The sequence below is a fragment of the Martes martes genome, assembly GCF_963455335.1.
Source record: "Martes martes genome assembly, chromosome: 5".
Lineage (NCBI taxonomy): Eukaryota > Metazoa > Chordata > Mammalia > Carnivora > Mustelidae > Martes > Martes martes.
This window is the reverse complement of record NC_137892.1, coordinates 112962363-112986157: the sequence shown is the minus strand read 5'-3', so window position 1 is coordinate 112986157 and position 23795 is coordinate 112962363. Positions and strand designations below refer to the sequence as shown.

The 23795-nt window shown below is 37.4% G+C and overlaps 2 protein-coding genes across 2 annotated transcripts in view; one reads left to right on the top strand and one right to left on the bottom strand.

The window, feature by feature from the left end:
• Positions 1-735: 735 nt before the first annotated feature.
• Positions 736-7171, bottom strand: NUDCD2 (NudC domain containing 2). The gene is made up of 4 exons (XM_080804383.1): positions 6670-7171; positions 4594-4642; positions 4216-4367; positions 736-1243 (listed from the first exon to the last, which is right to left on the bottom strand). The coding sequence occupies exons 1-4, from the start codon at positions 6856-6858 to the stop codon at positions 1160-1162; spliced, it is 474 nt and encodes a 157-aa protein (XP_080660509.1). The 5' UTR covers positions 6859-7171; the 3' UTR covers positions 736-1159.
• Positions 7172-7403: 232 nt separating this feature from the next.
• The window catches only part of HMMR (hyaluronan mediated motility receptor), a 40293-nt gene continuing 23901 nt past the window's right edge, over positions 7404-23795 (top strand). Inside the window, exons 1-10 of the mRNA XM_080804382.1 lie at positions 7404-7566; positions 12954-13052; positions 13517-13596; positions 19228-19275; positions 19442-19630; positions 20790-20876; positions 20966-21066; positions 22686-22760; positions 22893-23071; positions 23511-23659. Coding sequence (XP_080660508.1) covers positions 7521-7566; positions 12954-13052; positions 13517-13596; positions 19228-19275; positions 19442-19630; positions 20790-20876; positions 20966-21066; positions 22686-22760; positions 22893-23071; positions 23511-23659 — 1053 coding nt within the window. The 5' untranslated portion in view covers positions 7404-7520. The remainder of the gene's footprint in view (positions 7567-12953; positions 13053-13516; positions 13597-19227; positions 19276-19441; positions 19631-20789; positions 20877-20965; positions 21067-22685; positions 22761-22892; positions 23072-23510; positions 23660-23795) is intronic.

Here is a 23795-nt window from a genome sequence, read left to right as displayed (position 1 = left end):
AAAGATCTGAGGATTAGATGGTCATAACGTACCAATGCTAATTTCCTGATTTCAATGGTTGTATTGTAGTGATGTAACAGCATGTCCTCTGAAGGAAATATACACTAAGGTACTCAGAGATGATGTAGTGTCATATCATAAACTTACAAACAAGTCAGGAAGAAAACAGTCCTTTTTACTTTACATATAACTTGGCTATACATTTGGGATTATTAAAAATATTTTTCAGGGGCACCTGGCTGGCTCAGTTCGTAAAATGTGGAACTCTTGATTTCAGGGCTGCAGGTTCAAGTCTCATATTGGGTGTAAAGATTACTTAAAAATAAAATCTTTAAAAAAGAGAGATTTTAAAATTCAAAAGGACATAAAAATAATAAAATAAAATTTTAAGACAATCCTTCCTTATATGTCTGGATCACTGAAGAGCAAAATTATGTTCCTGATTTATAAATGTTAACCATTATTTGTTTTTTGTCTCATACAAAGGACTCACCCAATGATCACATTCACTTCACTGTTTGTTTTATATTAATCCATTCCTATTGTTAAGTTTCTATTTTTCAATTTCTTGACAAATTCATCTCCCAAGGAATAATGTACTACTTCAGAAATTTTCATTAACTCTTAAAATGAACTTACTCAGAATATATTTGTGGGCTTTTTCCTTCCTTAAAATTTTTCTCAGTAATGTAATTCCTGGTGTGAACTGACATACTTACACAAAGGGGTGCACAATTCCTATTTAGAAAAGTTTATTGAACATTATTCCTGCATTACACTTATTGAAAGAAAAATTTAATTGTCCCTGAAGGCACCGGTCATTTCACATGATCTATACCCTAATGTTTTTTGTATTAAAAATACAGGTTAAATATGAAATTAGTAAAATGCAGCATATAAAACTTCATGCCGAGCAAAAAAACAAGTCCAAAAAAAAGTTACTCTATATCAGTAGAATAGTTTCCACAGTATTTAAGATGTTTCCTATGTAAATGATATTTGAATGCAATTTTTAGAACCACAGTTAATTTTTATAACCATAGTTATTTTGCAATTTGTTAACTGTAGGTATCCACATTTTCCTTCCCCCACATAATCTGTTCCTTTATGTTGGCAACTTTGCTGGGATCCACAGAATGCAGCAAAAGAAAAGTAGTAGTTATTTTTCAAGATTTGAGAAATCTGGTCCACCTTTAGTGTAGTTTCCTGAGATTTCTGCTCCACTGAAGTCAAAACCAGGATTCTAAAAGACATGAAAAAAACTATGATAGAACAAATCTTTTAAGGAAAAATGTAAGTAACTCAAAAGGGAAATGGTACAGATATAAACTAGCAATTGACAAAAGAGGAAATCTACGTAGCCAATAAATATGTCAAAAGATGTAATCACCAAAATAGAACTTAAAACTAGGATGTATATTTCAACTTTCAGATCTACAAATACTTAAAAGATCAGTATGTATATTACAAGTTGACAAATGTATGGGCAAACATATACTTTAGTATGAGTGCAAAAACAGATTTTAATAACTAGCATCATTTGTGAGTTTATTACATGCCAAGCAGCGTTCTAAGAGCTATGCATTTATCAACATATTCAATCCTCATAACAATCCTAGGAAGTACTACCTCATACTTTAGTCTTTTTGGAGGGCATTTCATCTATTCAACAAACATTTATTAAGAGTTCCTACTGTTTAAAAGACACCATTAGAGGCATGTGGAATTCAAGAGTGAACATAACAAAGATCGCTGCACTGGTGGACTGACATTCTTACAGGAGGACACAAATAATAATCCAGAAGTTATCTAATGCAGAGGTTGGCAAAGTTTTCAAAGAGCCAAGTAATTAGATATCTTAGACTTTGAAAGCCATATACTCTGCCATAACTCCTTAAGTCTGGTATTACTATAAGATAGACAATATACAAATGAATGAGCACAGGTGTATTCCAGTACAACTTTACTTCAGAAACAACCAGCAGGCTAGATTTCACCTGTAGGCCACAGTTTGTGAGCCCCTGATCCAAGTGTTAAAAGTTGGTGCAAGTGCTACAGAAGATGAAAAAAGAAAAGAAAAGCAAAGTAGAGCAAGGAAAATGAGAAGATTCAGTATTTAAATAGAATGACCAAAGATAAAGTACACTTTTTTTAAAACAGATTTTATTTATTTATTTAAGAGAGAGAGAGAGAGAGAGAGAGAGATCACAAGTAGGCAGAGAAGCAGGCAGAGAGAGGGGGAAGCAGGCTCCCTGCTGAGCAGAGAGCCCAATGCAGGGCTCAATCCCAGGACCCTGGGACCATGACCTGAGCCAAAGGCAGAGGCTTTAACCCACTGAGCCACCCAGGCGCCCCAAAAGTACACTTTATTGAACAGTGACTTCAAAACAGTGAAGAAGTTAGCCAAGTTTTGGGATAACACTGTAGACAAAAGGACAGAAAAGGAATGGCCTAAAATGTTCAAATATAACAAAAAGACCAGTGTGGCTAGATCAGAATAACGTTAAGGGGAGACTAGTAGGAGAAGTCAGAGAGATCATGGAGGACCAGACTGGATAGAATGAAAGAGTTCTGAGAAGAGAAGCGATGTGTTCTGACCTGCATGCTAAAAGGACTATTATACTATTTTGAGAACACTATAGCTTGGCAAGGGTAAAAGAGAACAATTAGAAGGTTGTAAGAGTAATCTAGGCAAGTCATTACAGATGGTCTAGATCAGAATGGTAGTAGAGTTGGTGGTGAGAAGTAGACAAATTCTGAATATATTTGGAAGGTACTACCAGTAAGGTTTCCTAACAAATTGGCCACATTGTGTGAGAGATAGACAGGAGTGGAGGATGATTCCCCATTTTTGTTTTTTGGTCTGATCAAGTAGTTTCCATCAACCAAGATGAGAAGACTAGAGGTAGAAATGGGTAGCAGGAAGTTAGAGAGTTCATGTTGAATACGTTGAGTCTGATACGTCTGTCAGACTGTAAAGTGGAGATGTTGAATTGGAAATGTGACTCCAATATTTGGAAAAAAGTCTAGACTACAGATACATATTTGGAAATCACCATCAGATAGAAAGAAATTATCCATCAAAACTTTAACAGTGCTTTGATCCAGTAATTCTTCTCCTACATAAATTAACAGAACATGGGATAGTTCTACAGAGATCAAAGCACAAATTTTGTTTCAAACAGATACAAACTGAAAAATCCAAATCTTATCAAAAAGGAACAGCTAAATAAATAACGTTGGTACATTCAAGCTAGAAAACACTCTAAAGCAGTTAAAAGGAACAAGTTTTATCTATATGTACTGGTAGGAAAAGAGACCCAAGATGTATTATTAAATGAAAAAAAAAACAACATGAACAATACACATAGTGTAATCCTGCATTTATGTTAAAGACAGAGTAGCAAACCAATACATCAATGAGATAAGAATAAGACAGAAGCACAAAAGGGGAGCATGGGTGGCTCAATGGGTTAAAGCCTCTGCCTTCAGCTCAGCTGCCTTCGGCTCAGGTCATGATCCCAGGGTCCTGGGATCAAGCCCCGAATCTGGCTCTCTGCTCAGCAGCAGCCTGCTTCCCTTCCTCTCTCTGCCTGCCTCTCTGCCTACTTGTGATCTCTCTCTGTCAAATAAATACATAAAATCTTAAAAAAAAAAAAAAAAAAAGACAGAAGCACATAATGGAGAGATGTTGATGAAAGGAACTTTTACTTTATTACACTATGTAAGTCTATATTGACTGAATTTTTTTTTAAAGACTTTTTTATTTATTTGACAGAGATCACAAATAGACAGAGAGGCAGGCGGGGGACGGGGGGCAGGGGGAAGCAGGCTCCCCACGGAGCAGAGAGCCTGATATGGGGCTTGATGCCAAGACCCCGAGATCATGACCTGAGCTGAAGGCAGAGGCTAAACCCACTGAGCCACCCAGCCGCCCCTGTAATGACTGAATTTTTTGAGTTCACTTACCCTACTGGTGTACATTAAATAAATTTACACTTAGAAATCAAGACAGTACAAACAAATTCCTCTACAGAAAATCTGAAAAAATAAAATCCACACAAAGACAGACAAGTCATTTCTCTAACGATTTCACTTAAATTCCTCTAAAGAACTTTTTAATTTTTTGTAACTACATTTCAGTTGTAATTTCAATAATTATTCTATGATTTTAAGATGTTTAACAATACATATTCATACATTCATCTGACTTACTTCCTTCTGGAATCTCTCTAATGTAAGTTTTCTCTGCATTTGGTCTTGCACCCAAGGATCAGCTGCATATTCAGATTCCAGAAGAGAAGTCCAACAATTTGCTGCATCTCTCTTTGTCTTTGTAAGAACAATACGGACCATTTTCCTGTCCTCTAAACAAATAAAAATCACAAATAAATTAGAGTTCATCATCGGATTTTGTATTTTCAAACATCATTAGGTAATCTTGACATACAATTATCTTCAATACATTTCCATTACTATTCTCTTCCAAAGCTGCAAAGACAAAGGACCTAATACAACAGAGGGAAACCTACTAAGTTCCAAGACAAAATTAATTTTTAAAAAAAGTTTCCAAGAATTATAGATTACCCTTACCCAAAGTCCATGTTCCCTCATCAGCTATTGTTGAATCAAAGAGCTTGCCCTGAAAAATAAATACATAAGGTACTAAAAATATAGATATTTCATTAATTTTTATAAGGCTTTCATGATTTAAGACTTTCCTAATTTTCTATCTAATCCACATGTAACTATCTAGTTTGGTTATAGAAAGGAGATAAAACTTTATACCATTCCAACATATTACTGGGTGCACAACCCTATCTTTCCTCCTAGAAAGTGTAATGGAACCAAGTTTACCTTGCTTGAAATATTTACTATGACAAAAAACACAGAGTCCTCTAAAGAAAGATCAGGGCTCCTTAATTTTTAGGAGATGAATAAATATTACTGATCAGAGAGCCAAATGTGAATTAATATCTGAAATGATTTAACTTTACCTATTGAAAAGAACTACTAGAAAAGCTTTCCGGCTGAAATTAATAAATGGTATCTCTTAAACTTTAAAAAAACTGGTTCAATCTCTTTGTTGGGCAATGCAGCACCAAAAAAATTTTAAAGTGCATACTGTAGTTCTGATACAGATGAGCTGTGACTGATTTTTCAGAAACTGTTGTTTTAAGAAAGAAATCAGTAAAACGTAAGTTTAAAAGAGAATACACCTGCTCAAATCCATTTTGATTTGCTGCTACTTGTCAAATTTAAGTTTTAGGAAATTAAATTAAAAGGTCATATAAGGGGCGACTGGGTGGCTCAGTGGGTTAAAGCCTCTGCCTTCGGCTCAGGTCATGATCTCAGGGTCCTGGGATCAAGCCCCGCATCCAGCTCTCTGCTCAGCCGGAAGCCTGCTTCCTCCTCTCTCTCTGCCTGTGTCTCTGCCTACTTGTAATCTCTGTCTGTCAAGTAAATAAATAAAATCTTTTAAAAAATAAATAAATAAATAAAAGGTCATATAAAAAAACACATTTTTTCAATATGTCAGTACTAGTGTGAAAAAATCCTACTGGTTTAAATGTATACCTAAAATCCTAAAATTACTGCTAAATTCCCAAAGTTACTGGAATTACTAAAAGAAATTTGAATTGTAATCTTAAACCACTGTTCAGGAAACTATGATTTACACAACTATCCAGAAAAGTCAGTAAGATCCAAGCTGACACAAATCAAATGTCTTTCACATGAATCTTCCTTTCCTCTGAGGCACTTAAAGCATTTCCATATAAATAATAGCTAACATGTGTACACTCCTTAGATGCCAGAACCAAGTCCAAGCTCTTAATCCCCCTGGATACCATGTCATGCTCAAAACAATCCTATCAGAAAGTTACTATAATTACAATACTTTGTGGGTGAAGGCATAGAGACACTGAAAAATCTCTTGCCTGAGGTTACAAAATTATAAAAATGGCACAGCCAGGTATCCTACATTGAGGAATCTCCCTTCACCACTTCACTACACTGTCATCAAACATCTTAAGCATCTAATGTGGGAAAGAAATCTAACTTCAACGTTATTGAATTTAACAGGTCCAACGGACATGATGAGAATAAAAGTGGTATTATTTTCTTCAAACACTTCTCAACTACCTCCTTAACCACTCCACGAACATGCAAAATTTTTCTTAGTTTGATGAAAAAAATAAATCACCTGACATCATCTCTGAATCCTCATCCCGATATCCTTATTATTTTCTTCTTTACTGTCCTATAACTGCCTGAACATTTATTAGGTTAGCTTTATAATCCCTCCTTGCAAGAACATGACCCGAGTGCAGGAAACTTGTCTTGTTCACCACTGACCTCTCAACACTCATCAGTGCCTGGAATATTGTACTATAAATAGTTGTTCCTTTAAAGATCTAAGTGACGACCCGCAGAGGCACAAAAGCAGCAGCTTCATTTGGTTTAGAAATAAAGCCGGAAAACCGGGCTCCTCAGATCTCTACGTTAACTCGGGACTAGCCTTAAGAGTGGGGGCTCCGACCAGATCAAAACCGGGCCAAAGGAGCTATTCGGCCTTCCAACAGTCTTTTCACGGAAAAGAATGAACTTTAGGACCCTGGGACTTAGAGGCCGGGATGAAACTGAGCACAAGCCCCCACCTGCCACTACCTTGAGGATCTCGCGACCACCCACGGCCAGCGCCACATGCCGGCTCTGCAGGCCGCACTGGATATCCTGGGCGCGAGTGCCAGGCGGCACCTGAACTTCAATGAACACCTCCTCCAAGGTCTGGTACCACTGGCCCCACGGCGTCCCGCACGGAACCACCCCACTGCGCTCCTCAAACGGGGCCGACATACTCCTGTAGCCTCCCGACAGCAGCCGCGCGGAGCGAGATGAGCGTAAGCGCGAAATATCCACGCTCAGGCCACGCCCAGGACTCGCAGCTCAGGTCACTGCACATGCGCAGGGATGCAGGCTGATGTCTCAGCATGTTCCTTTTTCCTTTTCAGTGGCCATTTAGGACGCTGGCAGTTTGAAAGAATTAAAATCCGGGGAAGTTTACACCCAAAGAACGGTGGGAGAAGGTCAGAACCTGTGAAACTAGAACTCCCTGCACTGCCACCAATATGACGCCAATAGCGTACCCTCAAACTTCTCAGCTATAAAATGCGCTTGCGCAAATGTTGCCAGTACGTAAGTTACAATTCAGTAACGCCAGGACTGATTGGACACGGGGTGGGGGGGGGGTTGGAGGAGGCAATACTAGTCTCCTATTGGCTGGTTACCTAAACTCACAGAAGCCCTAATTGGACGCGGCGAGGACAGGTGCGCATGCTCTTAGGTGTTCCCGTCCTGGATTGGTGTGCCCAGGATTTTGGTTTTTCAAATTTGCTGACGTTAGAGATGGGCGGAGAATAAGCCGGGAGGTTTGAATTCGGAGCGAGTAGGCTGTAATAAGCGGCACAAAGTTGCGGAGGGGAGATAGTGACCTTCTGTTTGTGGAGCTGATCGTCAGCATGTCTTTTCCTAAGGCGCCCTTGAAACGATTCAATGACCCTTCCGGTGCGTACGGGGAAAGGAGCTGGGGGTCGGGATATGTTGTCACGACGCACTTGCCCTTTTTGGCTCCCTTCATCCGAGGCTGATAGGCAATTTTGGGGCTGCGATGGGTCTCATTCAATTGATTAGTTTTTCTAAAAACCATACTAAGCATTTACTACATGCCTAATACTATTCAGAGTGATAAGGATATAGCAGTGAATGAGGCAAAACCCCTGCCTCGTGGAGTTTACATTCAACTGAAGAATACAGCCAATAAACAATTAGTGCGGTGGAGAAATTAAAGCGGAGGAAAGGGAATCGGAATAAGGAAACTGTTGTCAGCTGTGTGATGTGAAACATTTGACCAGCGGCTTTTCGCATGAACTTGTGGATTTCTTTTGGATATTCCATTCAGGAATAAAAGAAGGATGATTGGTAAAAGCAGTTTGTGGGTGAGAATATGGTGGCAGCACTTACTGAAAACATTAGTAACGAAGTAATAACACGATAGTACCCCAGTCACCATACTAAGTATTTACATTGATTATTAGTTCTTTTTTGACTCCCCAACATCCCTGAGAGGTTATCCTGTTATTCATTATTTTATTGATAAAAAAAAGTTGAGACATAGATTTGCTCAGTGTTACAGAACCAAACCAGCAGAACTGAGACAGGAAATCAAGCCTCCATGAATCCATCGTGTGCTTTTTTTAACCACTGTGGTTCATAATAAGCACACTAACCTGGAAGACTCCGATATGGTTACTGAGGCACTCATCATTGAATGCATGCAAACTGTATGCTATGGTGTTCCCTATTCTGACTGGTTCCCTATTCTATCCAGTCCACCAGCCCAGTGAGGAAGGTATTGATACTGTCCTCATTTTGCATAGGAGGAAACAGAGGTTTTGTCACTGTTCTGAGCAGCCAGTAAGTGGTTTGGTTGAACATCAAAGCCCATGATTTAGCCATTATTATACACCCTTTTTAGCGGTCACTTGTTGCATCCTTAGCTTGTTAGCCAAAATGCAAATGTAAATAAGAGTCACTCTGCTCACATAGGAAGACCAAGTGAGCAAATGGATCACATAAACTTATTTTCTTTTTTTTTTTACAAGCTTATTTTCTTAATTGAAAGATCAAAGCATATATTGTTTCCTGAATATTCAAAGAACCTTCTCTAAGTTCTCTCAGCAGTGTGTCTTTTAAGGAGAATTTATTTTCTTTATAATAGATGAAACTGGCTTTACCAATGCCACAATATTCCAGATTCACTGTTTCAGGAGTAATTATCATTTATTTGATGCTTTATGCATATGTGAGGCACTGTAGTGAGTTCTCCAATTACTACAGTAATCCCAACAACTATGAGATGGATACTCTTTTTTATTACTGTTTCATAAGTGGAAAACCATAACCTCAAATAAAAATAACTTTCCAGGGGCACCTGGGTGGCTCAGTCAGATAAGCATCTGTCTTCGGGTCAGGTCAAGATCTCAGGTTCTGGGATGGAGCCCCACATTGGGCTCCCTGCTCAGCAGGAAGCCTGCTTCTCTCTCTCCCTCTGCTGCTCCCCCTGCTTGTATTCCCTCTCTCTCTGTCTCTGTCAATAAATAAATAAAATCTTTTTTTCTTTTTTTTTTTTTTTAAAGATTTTATTTATTTATTTGACAGACAGAGATCACAAGTAGACAGAGAGGCAGGCGGAGAGAGAGGGAAGCAGGCTCCCTGCCGAGCAGAGAGCCCGATGCGGGACTCGATCCCAGGACCCTGAGATCATGACCTGAGCCGAAGGCAGCGGCTTAACCCACTGAGCCACCCAGGCGCCCATAAATAAAATCTTTTAAAGAAATAAATAAATAACTTAACAGGGTCTTGAAACTAGGTTTGAAAAGGAGAGAGTATAATGTTCTTATTCACCATTCTCTCCCTCTGACTAAAAAGTACTTGGCCCATAGTAATGTCTATTAATTGGCATATAAAGCTGGATTTGAATCTTGACTGGGATAATCACGAAACACTATTTCCATTCCCACATCCCCAGTGACTTTCTATGTTTTCTTTACCACACTCCCCAACTCAACGATAACCTAAATACTGGGGATACAGGCATGATCAAGAGAGTTCCTAACTTCATGCAGTTTTCTCTTAACATGGAAGATGGATAAGTACATTATCTGAGGTGTGAGGTGGATAAGTATATTAAAAGCTAGACATACAGGCTGGATTTCAACCTAGTTCTTCAATCTAAATCCTAAATCTAACAACCAAATTTGATTCTTTAGTCTTTAAGGAAGTTTTTGTTAAGTGTGGTTTTAATTGTTTTCAACTCTCATGATGCTGCTTAGTCACTGTCCACCATCCCATTGTTTGCTGGCCCATATCCCCTTTTGAGAGTCTAAACCTAATGATGAACCAGAATATAAGATTTCTTTCTTTCTTTTTTTTTTTTTAAGATTTTATTTAAGATCACAAGCAGGCAGAGAAAGAGGAGGAAGCAGACTCCCCACTGAGCAGAGAGCCTAATTCGGGGCTCAATCCCAGGACCCTGGGATCATGACCTGAGCCAAAGGCAGAGGCTTTAACCCACTGAGCCACCCAGGTGCCCCAGAATATAAGATTTCAACATCATTTTATTTTTTGGCTGCTTTGACAAGTCTAGACTGGTACTTCTCATGCTTTCCCACAGAAGCATTCCTAAAAACAGAAAGCTGGGCCCCTGGCTGGCTCAGTAGGTAGAACATGTGACTCTTGATCTCAGGATTGTGAGTTCAAGCCCCATGTTGGGCCTAGAGCTTAACTTTAAAAATAATAATAATAATAATAATAATAATAATAATAAAAGCAGAGAGCACAGAATAACCATAGGCTCTGCATACCCTCATCCCCTCTTCCCCCAAAAGCATTGCTAACAGTAATGGTGGAAATCTCTCGTTTGTTTTAAAACATAATATGTTCCCCACTGCCTCCCTCAACCCCTATCACAAATGAGTAACATAGGTGCTCTAAAATGTGCCACCATCCTTAAACTGATTTTAGGGAAACCCCTGCCAACCTCCTATTCACCCCAGGTAGTAAACAGTTTGTAAAGTGTGAGAGATTTGAGCTAACCAAGATTAATGTTTTTTGGTAAGTCTGTCTTTACCTTAGATACTCCATTGAATTCTGTATTTCATTTTGAGACTCTTTTCTGATTAGAAACCCACTATCTCAATTTCTTATTGACCACATTTAGATCAAAAAGCTCCCAGGATTGGAATTTTCGTGTCATTATTTTTGTTACCTTAATTTCAGGTAGAGGAATGGAAACTTCCTTGATGTTTTTATGGCCTCTTAGAATTGATGAAAGGGGTGATTTTAATACTTTTTAGTTGTGTTCTAGAGTGAGAAATAAATTGTGTATCTCTATCCAGGATAGATTTTTTAATATTTATACAGCTGTCACTGAAACAAGAAATCCTACAAAACAGTGCTTAACTTTGCTACATTTGAGTCATACTGATATTTTCTATTGTGTTTCACTTTTGTTTTTAAAGATTTTATTTATTTATTTGACAGAGAGAGAGAGAGATCACAAGTAGGCAGAGAGGCAGGCAGAGAGAGAGAGGAGGAAGCAGGCTCCCCACTGAGCAGAGAGCCAGATGCAGGGCTTGATCCCAGGACCATGAGACCATAACCTAAGCCGAAAGCAGAGGCTTAACCCACTGAGCCACCCAGGCGCCCCTGTGTTTCACTTTTTTTAATGCTAGTCAAGGTATTCCAACAAGTTCTTATCTATCATTCCGTTTAGAAAACACTTAAGGGACAGCTGGAGTTACCTTCAAATGTTCGAACACCTTTTAGTTCCTATTTATTTGCATGAAACTCTATGCTGAAGAAAATAGCTTTTCAGTGAATAGTGTGAATCTATCCTCAATCAGTTAAAGCTTTATGCTAATGATATTTTTACCTTTTTTGTTTAAGTAGGCTCTATGCCCAATATGGGGCTTGAACTTATACCGGGAGATCAAGAGTCACATACTCTACTGACTGAGCCACCCAGGCTCTCCTTCTGCTAATGATATTTTTATTATTGTTAAGTCCTGAGAGTAAGATCTCAAGTTGACTATGCGTAAACACTCCAAAATGCCTTCAGTTTGAGACTCCAGTTAAATGAGGTTATACTGTATAAATTTCTGTCTAGTACAGGGATGCCTGGGTGGCTCCATCAGTTAAATGGCTGCTGTCTGCTCAGGTTATAATCTCGGGGTCCTGGGATTGAGTCCCAGGTCAGGCTCCCAGCTTAGCCCGGAGCATGCTGCCTACCCACCCACGCCTCCGCTGCTCCCCCTGCTTGTGTGTGCGCGCGCGCTCTCTCTCTGTCAAATAAATAAATAAAATCTTTAAAAAAAAAAAAAAAAAAGAGGAAGAAGTATTGTCTGGTAGTTTGTACTTTGTATAACATGACTTTATAAATTTCCTGTTGTGTCAATATTAGCCAGAGATGAATTATCACTATAAATTTTTATTCCACACTAAACCTTGAAGGCTAGACTTTTAGTTGCTTCATTTCTAGAATCTGATGGTAGTTGCCTCAGTGACGCTCTTGGAGTTAGAATTGATTCCAAATGGGGCGCCTGGGTAGCTCAGTGGGTTAAAGCCTCTGCCTTCAGCTCGGGTCATGGTCCCAGGGTCCTGGGATCGAGCCCCACATCGGGCTCTCTGCTCGGCGGGGAGCCTGCTTCCTCCTCTCTCTCTGCCTGCCTCTGCCTACTTGTGATCTCTCTGTGTGTCAAGTAAATAAATAAAAAAATCTTAAAAAAAAAAAAAAGATTCCAAATATTTTTTTCTTAGATTTAATCCTTAATAACAAAGCCATGTTGCTTGTTCTTTTTTTTTTTTTTTTAAGATTTTATTTATTTATTTGACAGAGATCACAAGTAGGCAGAGAGGCAGGCAGAGAGAGAGAGGAGGAAGCAGGTTCCCGCTGAGCAGAGAGCCTGATGCAGGGCTGGATCCCAGGACCCTCAGATCATGACCTGAGCCAAAGGCAGAGGCTTTAACCCACTGAGCCACCCAGGCACCCTTTTTTTTTTTTTTTTTTTTTTTTTGCTTGTTCTTAATGATGTTTACCTCAAGACTGTCTTTGCTGTTTTGTTGAATCGCCTGTGTTTCTTTGACTCACTGAAATAAAGAGCATTTGGGAAGATAATGATGTTTTTCATAGAGAGACCTATTTGTAATATCAGATGGGTGCTATTTTTACATTTGAAAAAATAAACAATTTATTAATGGCATTTTAAATTTGTATTACTTTATTAGACACGGTTTTTAACTGTTTCACATCCAATAACTGTTTTACACTCATCACCATGTAAGATCATAAGGAACATTAGATGAGACATTAATGTTCTATATGTTCCCTTTAGGTTGTGCACCATCTCCAGGTGCTTATGATGTTAAGACTTCAGAAGTATTGAAAGGACCAGTATCCTTTCAGAAATCACAAAGATTTAAAAAACAAAAAGGTAATGGATTCCAAAGTAAAATAATGGGTATATGATCTCTTAAGTTTTAAAGTTATGACTAATAGTATTTAAATTAGAAGATTCTGTACTATTTGTAAAGAGGTGGAGCTACAGTTATATTTAAATTTTCTTATTTGATACATTTACAAATGAGTCAACTATAGAATAATGCTTTAATCATTTGACTATTGTATAACCAGAAAAATTAAGCAGGATATTCATATAAATATATAGTTTTCCTTTTGGTAATCACCTTAACTTTCTCTCAGAGAATATTAGGAAAATCAGAAAAATGTTGGATCTGAAAATTGTGTTGTGCAACTCATTATTTGGACATGTACAATTAAAAAAAGAACTTTATATTACTTCACTAATAATTACAATAAGAAATTTAGAAATGGACTTTGTTTGTGTTTCAAACATGTAAACACCAATCAGGATCTGTACAATTTATTTTATTGTAGAATCTCAACAAAATCTTAATGTTGACAAAGATACTACCCTGCCTGCTTCAGCAAGAAAAGTTAAGACTTTGGGATTAAAGGTGAGGAACTCTGATATTCTAGCTGGTTTATCACCTAAATCATGAAAATATTTCTGAAAGGTTTTTTATTTGACTAGAATGGATTAAGTGTATAAAGTGAGGTTATAAGTAAACCTATAAGTTAATAAAAAATATTATCATTAGGACTATACCAAGATTTCCTTTCTGCCTGCATCACTAAATACATTGTTTGAACATGTGCATAGCTCAGAATTACAATATGGTACCCACCTCTCAGTCATTTCTCTATCTAGGTAATTTGTCTAACACCTTGTAAACCTTTAAAAAGTATGCAGTTCTCTGTTTTTTGTTTTTTGGTTTTTTTTTATTTCTTTTCAGCATAACAGAATTTATTGTTTATGCACCACACCCAGTGCTCCATGCAATACGTGCCCTCCCTAGTACCCACCACCTGGCTCCCTGTACCTCCCACCCCCTGCCCCTGCAAAACCCTCAGATTGTTTTTCAGAGTCTATGGTGTCTCATGGTTCATCTCCCCTTCCAATTTCCCCCAACACCCTTTTCCTCTCCATCTCCCCATGTCCTCCATGTTATTTCTTATGCTCCACAAATAAGTGAAACCATATGATAATTGACTCTCTCTGCTTGACTTATTTCACTCAGCATAATCTCTTCCAGTCCTGTCCATGTTGATACAAACGTTGAGTATTCATCCTTTCTGATGGAGGCATAATACTCCATAGTGTATATGGACCACATCTTCCTTATCCATTTGTCCATTGAAGGGCATCTTGGTTCTTTCCACAGTTTGGCGACCGTGGCCATTGCTGCTATAAACATTGGGGTACAGATGGCCCTTCTTTTCCCTACATCAGTATCTTTGGGGTAAATACCCAGTAGTGCAATTGTAGGGTCATCGGGAAGTTCTATTTTTAATTTCTTAAAGAATCTCCACACTGTTCTCCAAAGTGGCTGCACCAACTTGCATTCCACCAACAGTATAAGAGGGTTCCCCTTTCTCCACATCCTCTCCAACACACGTTGTTTCCTGTCTTGATAATTTTGGCCATTCTGACTGGTGTAAGGTGGTATCTCAATGTGGTTTTAATTTGAATCTCCCTGATGGCTAGTGATGATGAACATTTTTTCATGTGTCTGATAGCCATTTGCATGTCTTCATTGGAGAAGTGTCTGTTCATGTCTTCTGCCCATTTTTTAACATGATTATCTGTTTTGTGTATATTGAGTTTGAGAAGTTCTTTATAGATCCTAGATATCAACCTTTTGTCTGTACTGTCATTTGCAAATATCTTCTCCCATTCCGTGGGTTGCCTCTTTGTTTTGTTGACTGTTTCCTTTGCTGTGCAGAAGCTTTTGATCTTGATGAAGTCCCAAAAGTTCATTTTTGCTTTTGTTTCCTTTGCCTTTGGAGACATATCTTGAAGTTGCTGTGGCTGATATCGAAGAGGTTACTGCCTACGTTCTCCTCTAGAATTCTGATGGATTCCTGTCTCACGTTGAGGTCTTTTATCCATTTCGAGCTTATCTTTGTGTACAGTGTAAGAGAATGGTCGAGTTTCATTCTTCTACGTATAGCTGTCCAATTTTCCCAGCACCATTTATTGAAGGGACTTTTTTTCCACTGTATTTTTTTTCCTGCTTTGTCAAAGATTATTTGACCATAGAGTTGAGGGTCCATATCTGGGCTCTCTACTCTGGTCCACTGGTCTATGTGTCTGTTTTTATGCCAGTACCATGCTGTCTTGGTGATCACAGCTTTGTAGTAAAGCTTGAAATCAGGTAACATGGTGCCCCCAGTTTTTTCTTTTTCAACATTTCCTTAGCAATTCGGGGTCTCTTCTGATTCCATACAAATTTTAGGATTATTTGTTCCAGCTCTTTGAAAAATACCGGTGGAATTTTGTTTGGAATGGCATTAAAGGTATAGATTGCTCTAGGCAGTATAGACATTTTAACAATGTTTATTCTTCCGATCTAAGAGCATGGAATGGTCTTCCATCTTTTTGTGTCTTCTTCAATTTCTTTCATGAGTGTTCTGTAGTTCCTCGAATACAGATCCTTAACCTCTTTGGTTAGGTTTATTCCCAGGTATCTTATGGTTCTTGGTGCTATAGTAAATGGAATTGATTCTCTAATTTCCCTTTCTGTATTTTCATTGTTAATGTATAAGAAAGCAACTGATTTCTGTACATTGACTTTGTATCCTGCCACATTACTGAATAATATGCAGTTCTTTGATTTGGTAGTTAATATCATTTGAGTTGTTTTATTTTTGTTTATTTGTGTGGAAAGGTAAGTATTGGTGAAGAAAAAGGAAAAAAAAATTCTAATGCCTTAAAGAGATGTGCTGCTCAAAAACTCTCAGTTTTTGAGTGGTGGGAGATTAAATTCTTAACTTCATGTTATGGCTTGTGCAACAGCCTACATGTTGTTACTGTTTCCATTAGTTCATAAAGCAAGTTGTAGTTTCTTAAGAAGTTGCAAAAGAAATTTGTTCATATGGAAAAGATTTAAAGTTAGGAAACCAAGGCTATAGGTAAAGCTTAGTCTTGTTCATTTGTTCAGCAATTACCTAAGTCTCTCATTTTACAATAAAGGGCTTCATTATCCAACATGGAAGTGATTAGCCACATGTGGCTATTGAGAACTTGAAGGTGAAGAGCTAAATTTTTAATATTATTTAATTTTAATTAATATATATTTAAAAACCAGTACTTGATTCTGTTGTTGAAAACACAATTTTTTTTTTTTTTTTTAGAACATAGTGGGGATGTGAATCTACTTCTTCATCTGCACAGTTTATGGAATCTAAATATAGATAGCTATTTCTTTCTCTCTCTCTGTCTTTCCTTTTTTTTTTTTTTTGGAAGTAGTCCCTACACCCAGCATTACAGTGTGGAGCCCAGTGTGGGGCTTGAACTCACAACCCTGAGATCAAGACCTGAGCTGAGATTATGAGTCAGATGCTTAAACAACTGAGCCACTCAGGTGCCCCATAGATAGCTATTTCTGATAAAAATCTAGCATTTGAATTGAGATGTGCCATAAATATAAAATACACAGCAAGGTTTGAAGACCTAATACAAAACACATAAAATGTTCCACTAATAATTTTATACTAATGACAATAATTGAAATAATACTTCTTACATTTAGGGTAAAATAAAATATATTACAAAATTTTTACTTTTTAAATATGACTACTAGAGGGGTGCCTGGCTGGCTCAGTCAGAAGAGTGTGCGGCTCTTGATTTTGAGGTCATGAGTTTGAGCCCCACATGGGGCATAGAGATTGCTTAAATAAATATATAACTTTAAAACATATATATAACTACTAGAAAATTTGAAAATACATAAGGGGGGGTGCCTGGGTGGTTCAGTTGGTTTAGCACCTGTCGTCAGCTCAGGTCATGATCTCGGCGTCCTGGGATTGAGCCCCAGGTTGGGCTTCCTGCTCAGCGGGGATCTGATTCTCCCTCCCCCTCCTCCCCATTTCTTCTCCAAAAAAAAAGAAAAGAAAATATGTATGTGGTCTGTGATATATTATAGGGCAGCACTGATATAGACAGTCTTTTCTTACGCAGTGGTTTAAATGTATATACAATGAGATATTCTTCAGCCATAGAAAGGAATAAAATCCTGCTGTTTGCAATAACATGGATGGACCTAGAGAGGATAAAGCTAAGCGAAATAAGTCAGAGAAGGACAAATACCATATGATTTCACTCATACATGGAATTTAAGGAACAAAACAAATGAGTAAAGGGGGAAAAAAAAAAAAAGAGAGACAAATCAAGAAACAGTCTCTTAACTTTAGAGAACAAATTGATGTTACCAGAGAGGAGGAAGCTGGAAAGATGGGTGACATAGGTGGTGGGGATTAAGGAGTGTTCTTGTCTTGATGAGCACCTGGTGTTGTATGGAAGTGTTGAATCACTATATTGTACACCTGAAACTAACATTACACTGTATATTAACTATACTGGAATTAAAATTTAAAAAGTAATTTTTAAAAAGAAGTTGATTTAAATTTCCTGATTTGAATTTCTTAAAGAAACAGTTCTAAAATTTTGAATTAACTACAGAACTCTTAGAAAACTAAATTGCATACAGGTTTGTGTAAAACCCCTAAATAATTGGCCATCCTTGATAGAAAATGCCATCCTGTGGAAAATTAATAAATATGAGACTGATGTAGTCCCCCTCAACTTAGAAGCACATAAAACAAGTTGTGTGCAGTATGTTTATCCATTTTATTCCATTTTAGGGGGAAAAGATGGATATTCTGTTTAGGGCCGTTGTGTCAGAAAAGCTGTTGGATATAAAAATACATAGATCAAAATTGTGTGTCTTATTTAGAATAAAGGCAATAAGTAGATTAGAATCAGCTGACAAGGGATACCTGTGTGGCTCAGTTGATTAAACATCTACCTTCAGCTCAGGTCTCGATCCTGGAATCTAGCCCCTCATCTGGCTCTCTGGTCCGTGGGGAGTCTGCTTCTCCCTCTGACCTTGCCCCCTTTGTGTTCTCTCTCTCTCAAATAAATAAATAAAACTTTAAAGATTTTTTTTTTTTAAATTTGACAGACAGAGATCACAAGTAGGCAGAGAGAGAAGAAAAAGCAGGCTCCCCGAGGAGCAGAGAGCCCAATGCTGGGCTCGATCCCAGGATCCTGAGATCACGACCCGAGCTGAAGGCAGAGGCTTTAACCCACTGAGCCACCGAAGCACCCCAAATAAATAAAATCTTTTTTAAAAAATCTGCTTACACCTTTTAATTTTTATGTCTTTGCATATGTAGCTTTTTTTTTTTCTCTTTGGGTATCAAGGTTTAACTTTATTTCTCTTTGTAAGATTCTTTTCTTTCTGGAATAACATAATTAAATATTCAAAATGTATTAATGTTCAGCATTAGAAAGAAGGCATTCAGTAGCTTTATTCATGAAGCTCCACCTGTTCTTTTCCCTGGACTTATTAGGAAAAGCCTAATAATCTAGTAGGGTGAAAATTTAAAACTGAAATATTTTAAGATTTTTTTTTTTAAAGATTTTATTTATTTATTTGACAGAGAGAGAGAGAGAGATCACAAGTAGGCAGGGAAGCAGGCAGAGAGAGGAGGAAGCAGGCTCTCCGCGGAGCAGAGAGCCCAATGTGGGTCTCGATCCCAGGACCCCGGGATCATGACCTGAGCCGAAGGCAGAGGCATTAACCCACTGAACCACCCAGGCGCCCCTGAAATATTTTAAGATTTAAAGAACATTTTCCTTCTACCAGATAAGTCTCCTACAAAATGTTTACAAGGCTAAGTGAAATGTATAAAATGGAAATTAGCTGTTTGGTGAGGAGCTCCCCTCTACTTGCTAGATAGGTTGCTGCCTGATTCATGAATCACTTAATGAAGCCAATTAGATCTTTAAGAAAAAAAAAGAAAGGGATGCCTGGCTAACTCAGTAGAGCATGTGACTCTTGATCTTGGGTTGTGAGTTCAAGCTGTACATTGGTAGGTAAAGTTTAGTAAAAAAAAAAAGAGAGAGAAAGAAAAAGAAAAGAAAGAGGAATTAAACTTTAATTTTTTTATAGCTGAAAATCAAATTTGTGATATTTTTGGCATTTAAATTTATTTATCTCTGTTCTTTGACTTTTAAATAGAGGGAATCTCAAAAGAATGATAAAGATTTGAAGATATTAGAAAAAGAGGTAAGCAGTGCTTCAACTTAACTGAAAAATAAATGTGCTATAAAATGGTAAGAGTTGGAACGCCTGGTGGCTCGATTGGTTAAGCATTGTTTTCATTATCAATAGCATATAGTTATGTTGGTACTGTATTGGTGATTCATTCACTTATCACCTTGTTTCTGTCCAGATTCGTGTTCTTGTGCAGGAACGTGGTGCTCAGGACAAGCGGATCCAGGATCTGGAAGCTGAGTTGGAAAAAATGGAGGCCAAGCTAAATGCTGCAGTCAGGGAGAAAACATCTCTCTCTGCAAGTAATGCTTCGCTAGAAAAACAGCTTATTGAGTTAACCAGGACTAATGAACTACTAAAATCAAAGGTATTTGAACCTGACAATAATATTTACTATGGAATAAATTAAAAATGTTTTTTTCTTATATAGTTGTTTGGCAATTTTAGGCTCTAGTTTAGTATTTTTCCTTCAGCAAATGTATCTTAAATGTTAAACTGCTTCCGAGAAGAATTATTATGGTCTTTTTTGTTATGGTACCTGACATATAAGAGGTGATAAACAAATTACTTTTGTTTTAATGTCTGACATTTTCTCATCCTTCTTCAAAGTCACCTCCAGTAAATAAGGCCATTAATAAAACTTACAAAATTTACACCTAGAAGCCACTGTAAAGATCTTTCTCTGAAATAAATAATAGCAGAACAGCAGGCTTCCGTCTCGAATCCTTTTGGAAATGAAGTGGGAAATGAATAAATTTGTGGACTAACTGTATTTAATAGATAAATTTGTCTATTAGTATTAACATACTAATAGATCTTAAAGGGCATCATATGGTCATCTGCTTTTGTCTGAAGTATAAGGAGGCTGTAAATCACTGTTCAGTTTAATAACAGTCATTTACTCAGGGCCTGTAATGTGCTGAGTTCTTTGATCACAAAGAGAACGAGCGTGCGTAAGAATCAAGCTTGTGGAAGGGAGCAGATTCCTAGACCCCACTGAGGGAGATTCTGATTTGGTAGGCCTGGGGTGGACCCTGTAATCTACATATTTCCAAAGAGATCAGGCAATTCAGATGCATTTTATTAAGCAAGCACCCTTGACAGAATCCTCCCCAAGAAGCTTGTTATAGAGGCTTGCAGTGGACTCTGCAGTATGCAGAGGTAGGTGACCACCCAAACCACTTTCAAAAATAAACCAGAAAGGGGCACCTGGCTGGCTCAAGAGCATGCAACTCCTGATCTCGGGGTTGTGAGTTCGAGCCCCACATTGGGTGGAGATTACTTAAAAATAAAACCTTCCCAAAAAATTAAATAAATGATCCAGAAAGTCACATTAATCAAAGAGAGGGACAAGAAGAGTAATAGTGTAAAATCAGTAATCCGGGTGTGGTCAAAGCCTGTTTTCTCTACCAGAGTATAATGTAGGTAAATAATAGTCCCAGTAAGAGAATAATCAATATTTCTGTGATTTTTATATAGGACCTTGTAGAAAATATTTCTGAATTATTTATGTTTCTTGTACTTAGTTTTCTGAAGATAATAACCAGAAGACTATGAAACTTCTAAGCCTTGAGTTAATGAAACTTAGAAACAAAAGAGAAACAAAGATGAGGGTGAGTGATATCTTGGTGAGTTTGCTGTGTCTGGATCTGGGGATCTGAACGATCTCTCATTTCCTAAAACAGATATTTCTGTTGTGTAGAGTATGATGGCTAAACAGGAAGGCATGGAAGTGAAGCTACAGGTCACTCAGAAGAATCTTGAGGAGTCTCAGGGGAAAATAGCACAACTTGAGGGGAAACTGTGAGTGACTAAAAAAGAAAGAAATTATTAAGTGTAACTAATTCTTGGTTTTCCTCTCTCACCTTGCTCTTGTTTATCAAGGCTAAACCTTCCTTCACTTAACTTACTGCTCCCTGCTTGCTCTGTTTCTCTTCGTCAACTGAGCCCTGATGATTCCCAAATAGTTTATGCTGAAAAGATGTATGAATGTCTTAATTTTGTCTATCTTCTGTATAAATGTTGAGGAAAGGCCTCATAATCTTTGTAGTAGCGCCATGAATATACCTCCTGAATATACCTCCATTTGTTGACTATTTCTCTGTTGATCATTATTTGGATTTCCAGTTTCTATTGTGAATAAGACTACTATGTATGTCTTTTGCGGACATAGGTTTTCATTTCTCTTGAATAAACATCTAGGGTTAGAATTCCTGATCATAGGGTAATGTAGTATACATATAACGTGTTAAAAAAACTCAAAAGTGGTTGTCACATTTTATAGTCGTACTTAGCAGTATATGATATAATTCCAGTTCTGTTTCCTCTCCAAGGTTTGATGTTGTCAGTCTATTTGATTTTAGCCTTTCTAGTAGGTAGGAAGTAGTGTCTCATTTGTAATTTTGTTACTATAAGGGTCAAGCTTCTCCTTCTGTGCTCACTGACCATTCATAAAAATCTTTTTTTTTTGTTTTTAAAGATTTTATTTATTTATTTGACAGACAGAGATCACAAGTAGGCAGAGAGGCAGGCAGAGAGAGAGGAGGAAGCAGGCTCCCCGCTGAGCAGAGAGCCCGATGCGAAGCTCGATCCCAGGACCCTGGGATCATGACCTGAGCCGAAGGCAGAGGCTTTAACCCACTGAGCCACCCAGGCGCCCCCATAAAAATCTTTTTATAAGGTGTCTAAATCGTTTGCTCATTTTTTAAATTGGATTGTTTGGAGGAGGTAACACATGAGTAATTAGATAAAAGTCAACCTAAAACAAAGGCTTTATAGCAATAAAATGCTGTTTTCCACGTGTTGTGGGTAGGGAAGCCAGGAAAGCTATAGGAAAGATCATTTCTAACACTTAGGTTGTTATAGGTGATAATTCTCATCATCTTAGCCCTTTTATCAGAATTTATTTGGAAAGCTTTAAAAAAAACTTCAGTTTCCTATTTGTATATTTTAAATTGTCAACCTGAGAGGTCACATAAAATAATGGTTTAGAATTTGGATGATATAGTAGAGCATGTGACTCTTGATCTCAAGGTTGTAAATTTGAGCCCCACATTTGTTGTAGAGATTATTTAAAAATAAAATCTTTAAAAAAAAACCCACATTAGGGGCTCCTGGGTGGCTTAGTTGTTGGGCGTCTGCCTTCGGCTTGGGTCATGATCCCAGGGTCCTGGAATCAAGCCCCATATCGGACTCTCGGCTCAGCAGGAGGCCTGCTTCTCCCTCTCCTACTCCCGCTGTTTGTGTTCCCTGTCTCACTGTGACTCTCTCTGTCAAATAAATAAAATCTTAAAAAAAAAAACCCACATTAAAAAAAAAAGAATTTGGACTCTAGAAACAGCATATCCGATATGGCAGTATTTGGTACAGATTAAGCATTATGTGTGATTATTGTATATATTCACATATGCCATTTTTTTCAGTGTTTCAATAGAGAAGGAAAAGATTGATGAAAAATCCGAAACAGAAAAACTCTTAGAATACATCGAAGAAATTAGGTAATATGAATAGTAGTTTTTAATTGGACCTTAGTTTGTTGAATAGTGATGAGTACATCATTTCATACTTTTTCAGTTCATTTTCCTTGTGCCTAAATCATGTGCTCTTCAAAATAATTTGTTTTAATGCAGTTGTGCATCAGATCAAGTGGAAAAATACAAGCTAGATATTGCCCAGTTAGAGGAAAATTTGAAAGAGAAGAATCATGAAGTTGTAAGCCTTAAGCAGTCTCTTGAGGAAAATGTTGTTTTACTTTCTAAACAAATAGAAGACCTGAATGCTAAGTGTCAGCTGCTCGAGAAAGAAAAAGGTATTTAAAGAAATAATATGTACAATATTTAAGGAAAGTACTGCTATATGAAAACATTTTTTAATAATTATGTAAACAACATAAAAATCCTGTTCTCTATGTGAGAATTTTTATCTTTTATAATGTTTGCTCTCTGTTTATTTCAATATATTGCTTGTCTTCATTGAAGTACATGCAGTGGTGCAGTTTTTGACTTCCCCATTAGGTGGCCATTTAAAATGAGAAGATACAGAACCAATTTTCAAGGTTTTATTATCGAATTTATTTATTTATTATAGAATTACTATATTCTATATAGTAAATGATACAAACTTCAGAGTTATGTTTTGGCTTTATTTCTTTGCAAATACTTGATCTGTGTAACATGCTAATAGCAGAAAATATGGAAATCTGGTTTCTCAAAGTTAGTATCTAATTTCAGCATTTTTCACTTTTATAGAAGACCTTGTCAAGAGGGATAGAGTACAGAATGAAACTCTAAATTCTGAAATGCAAAACTTAAAGGAGAAACTTACTCTTGAAAAACAGGAACATGAAAAACTACAACAAAAAAAATTACAGACTGATTCACTTCTGCAACAAGAGAAGGTAGTTTACTACAATATAAGAAAAGAAAACAACTTGTGCTTATTATATGTCATACATTTCCCTGTTTATCAGAAGACCTTTCAGTTGTATATGTGCTTCACTCTGACAGTTCTATTTTTAGAATCTTATCCTCAGT

What these genes read in the sequence shown, in the direction of transcription:
- NUDCD2 (XM_080804383.1), bottom strand. Translation starts at nt 6,858, where the DNA reads ATGTCGGCCCCGTTTGAGGAGCGCAGTGGGGTGGTTCCGTGCGGGACG. An exon ending in GTGGTCGCGAGATCCTCAAG is followed by an intron (nt 4,643 to 6,669) that starts GTAGTGGCAGGT and finishes TTTATTTTTCAG; the next exon opens with GGCAAGCTCTTTGATTCAAC. An exon ending in TAGAGAGATTCCAGAAGGAA is followed by an intron (nt 1,244 to 4,215) that starts GTAAGTCAGATG and finishes CATGTCTTTTAG; the next exon opens with AATCCTGGTTTTGACTTCAG.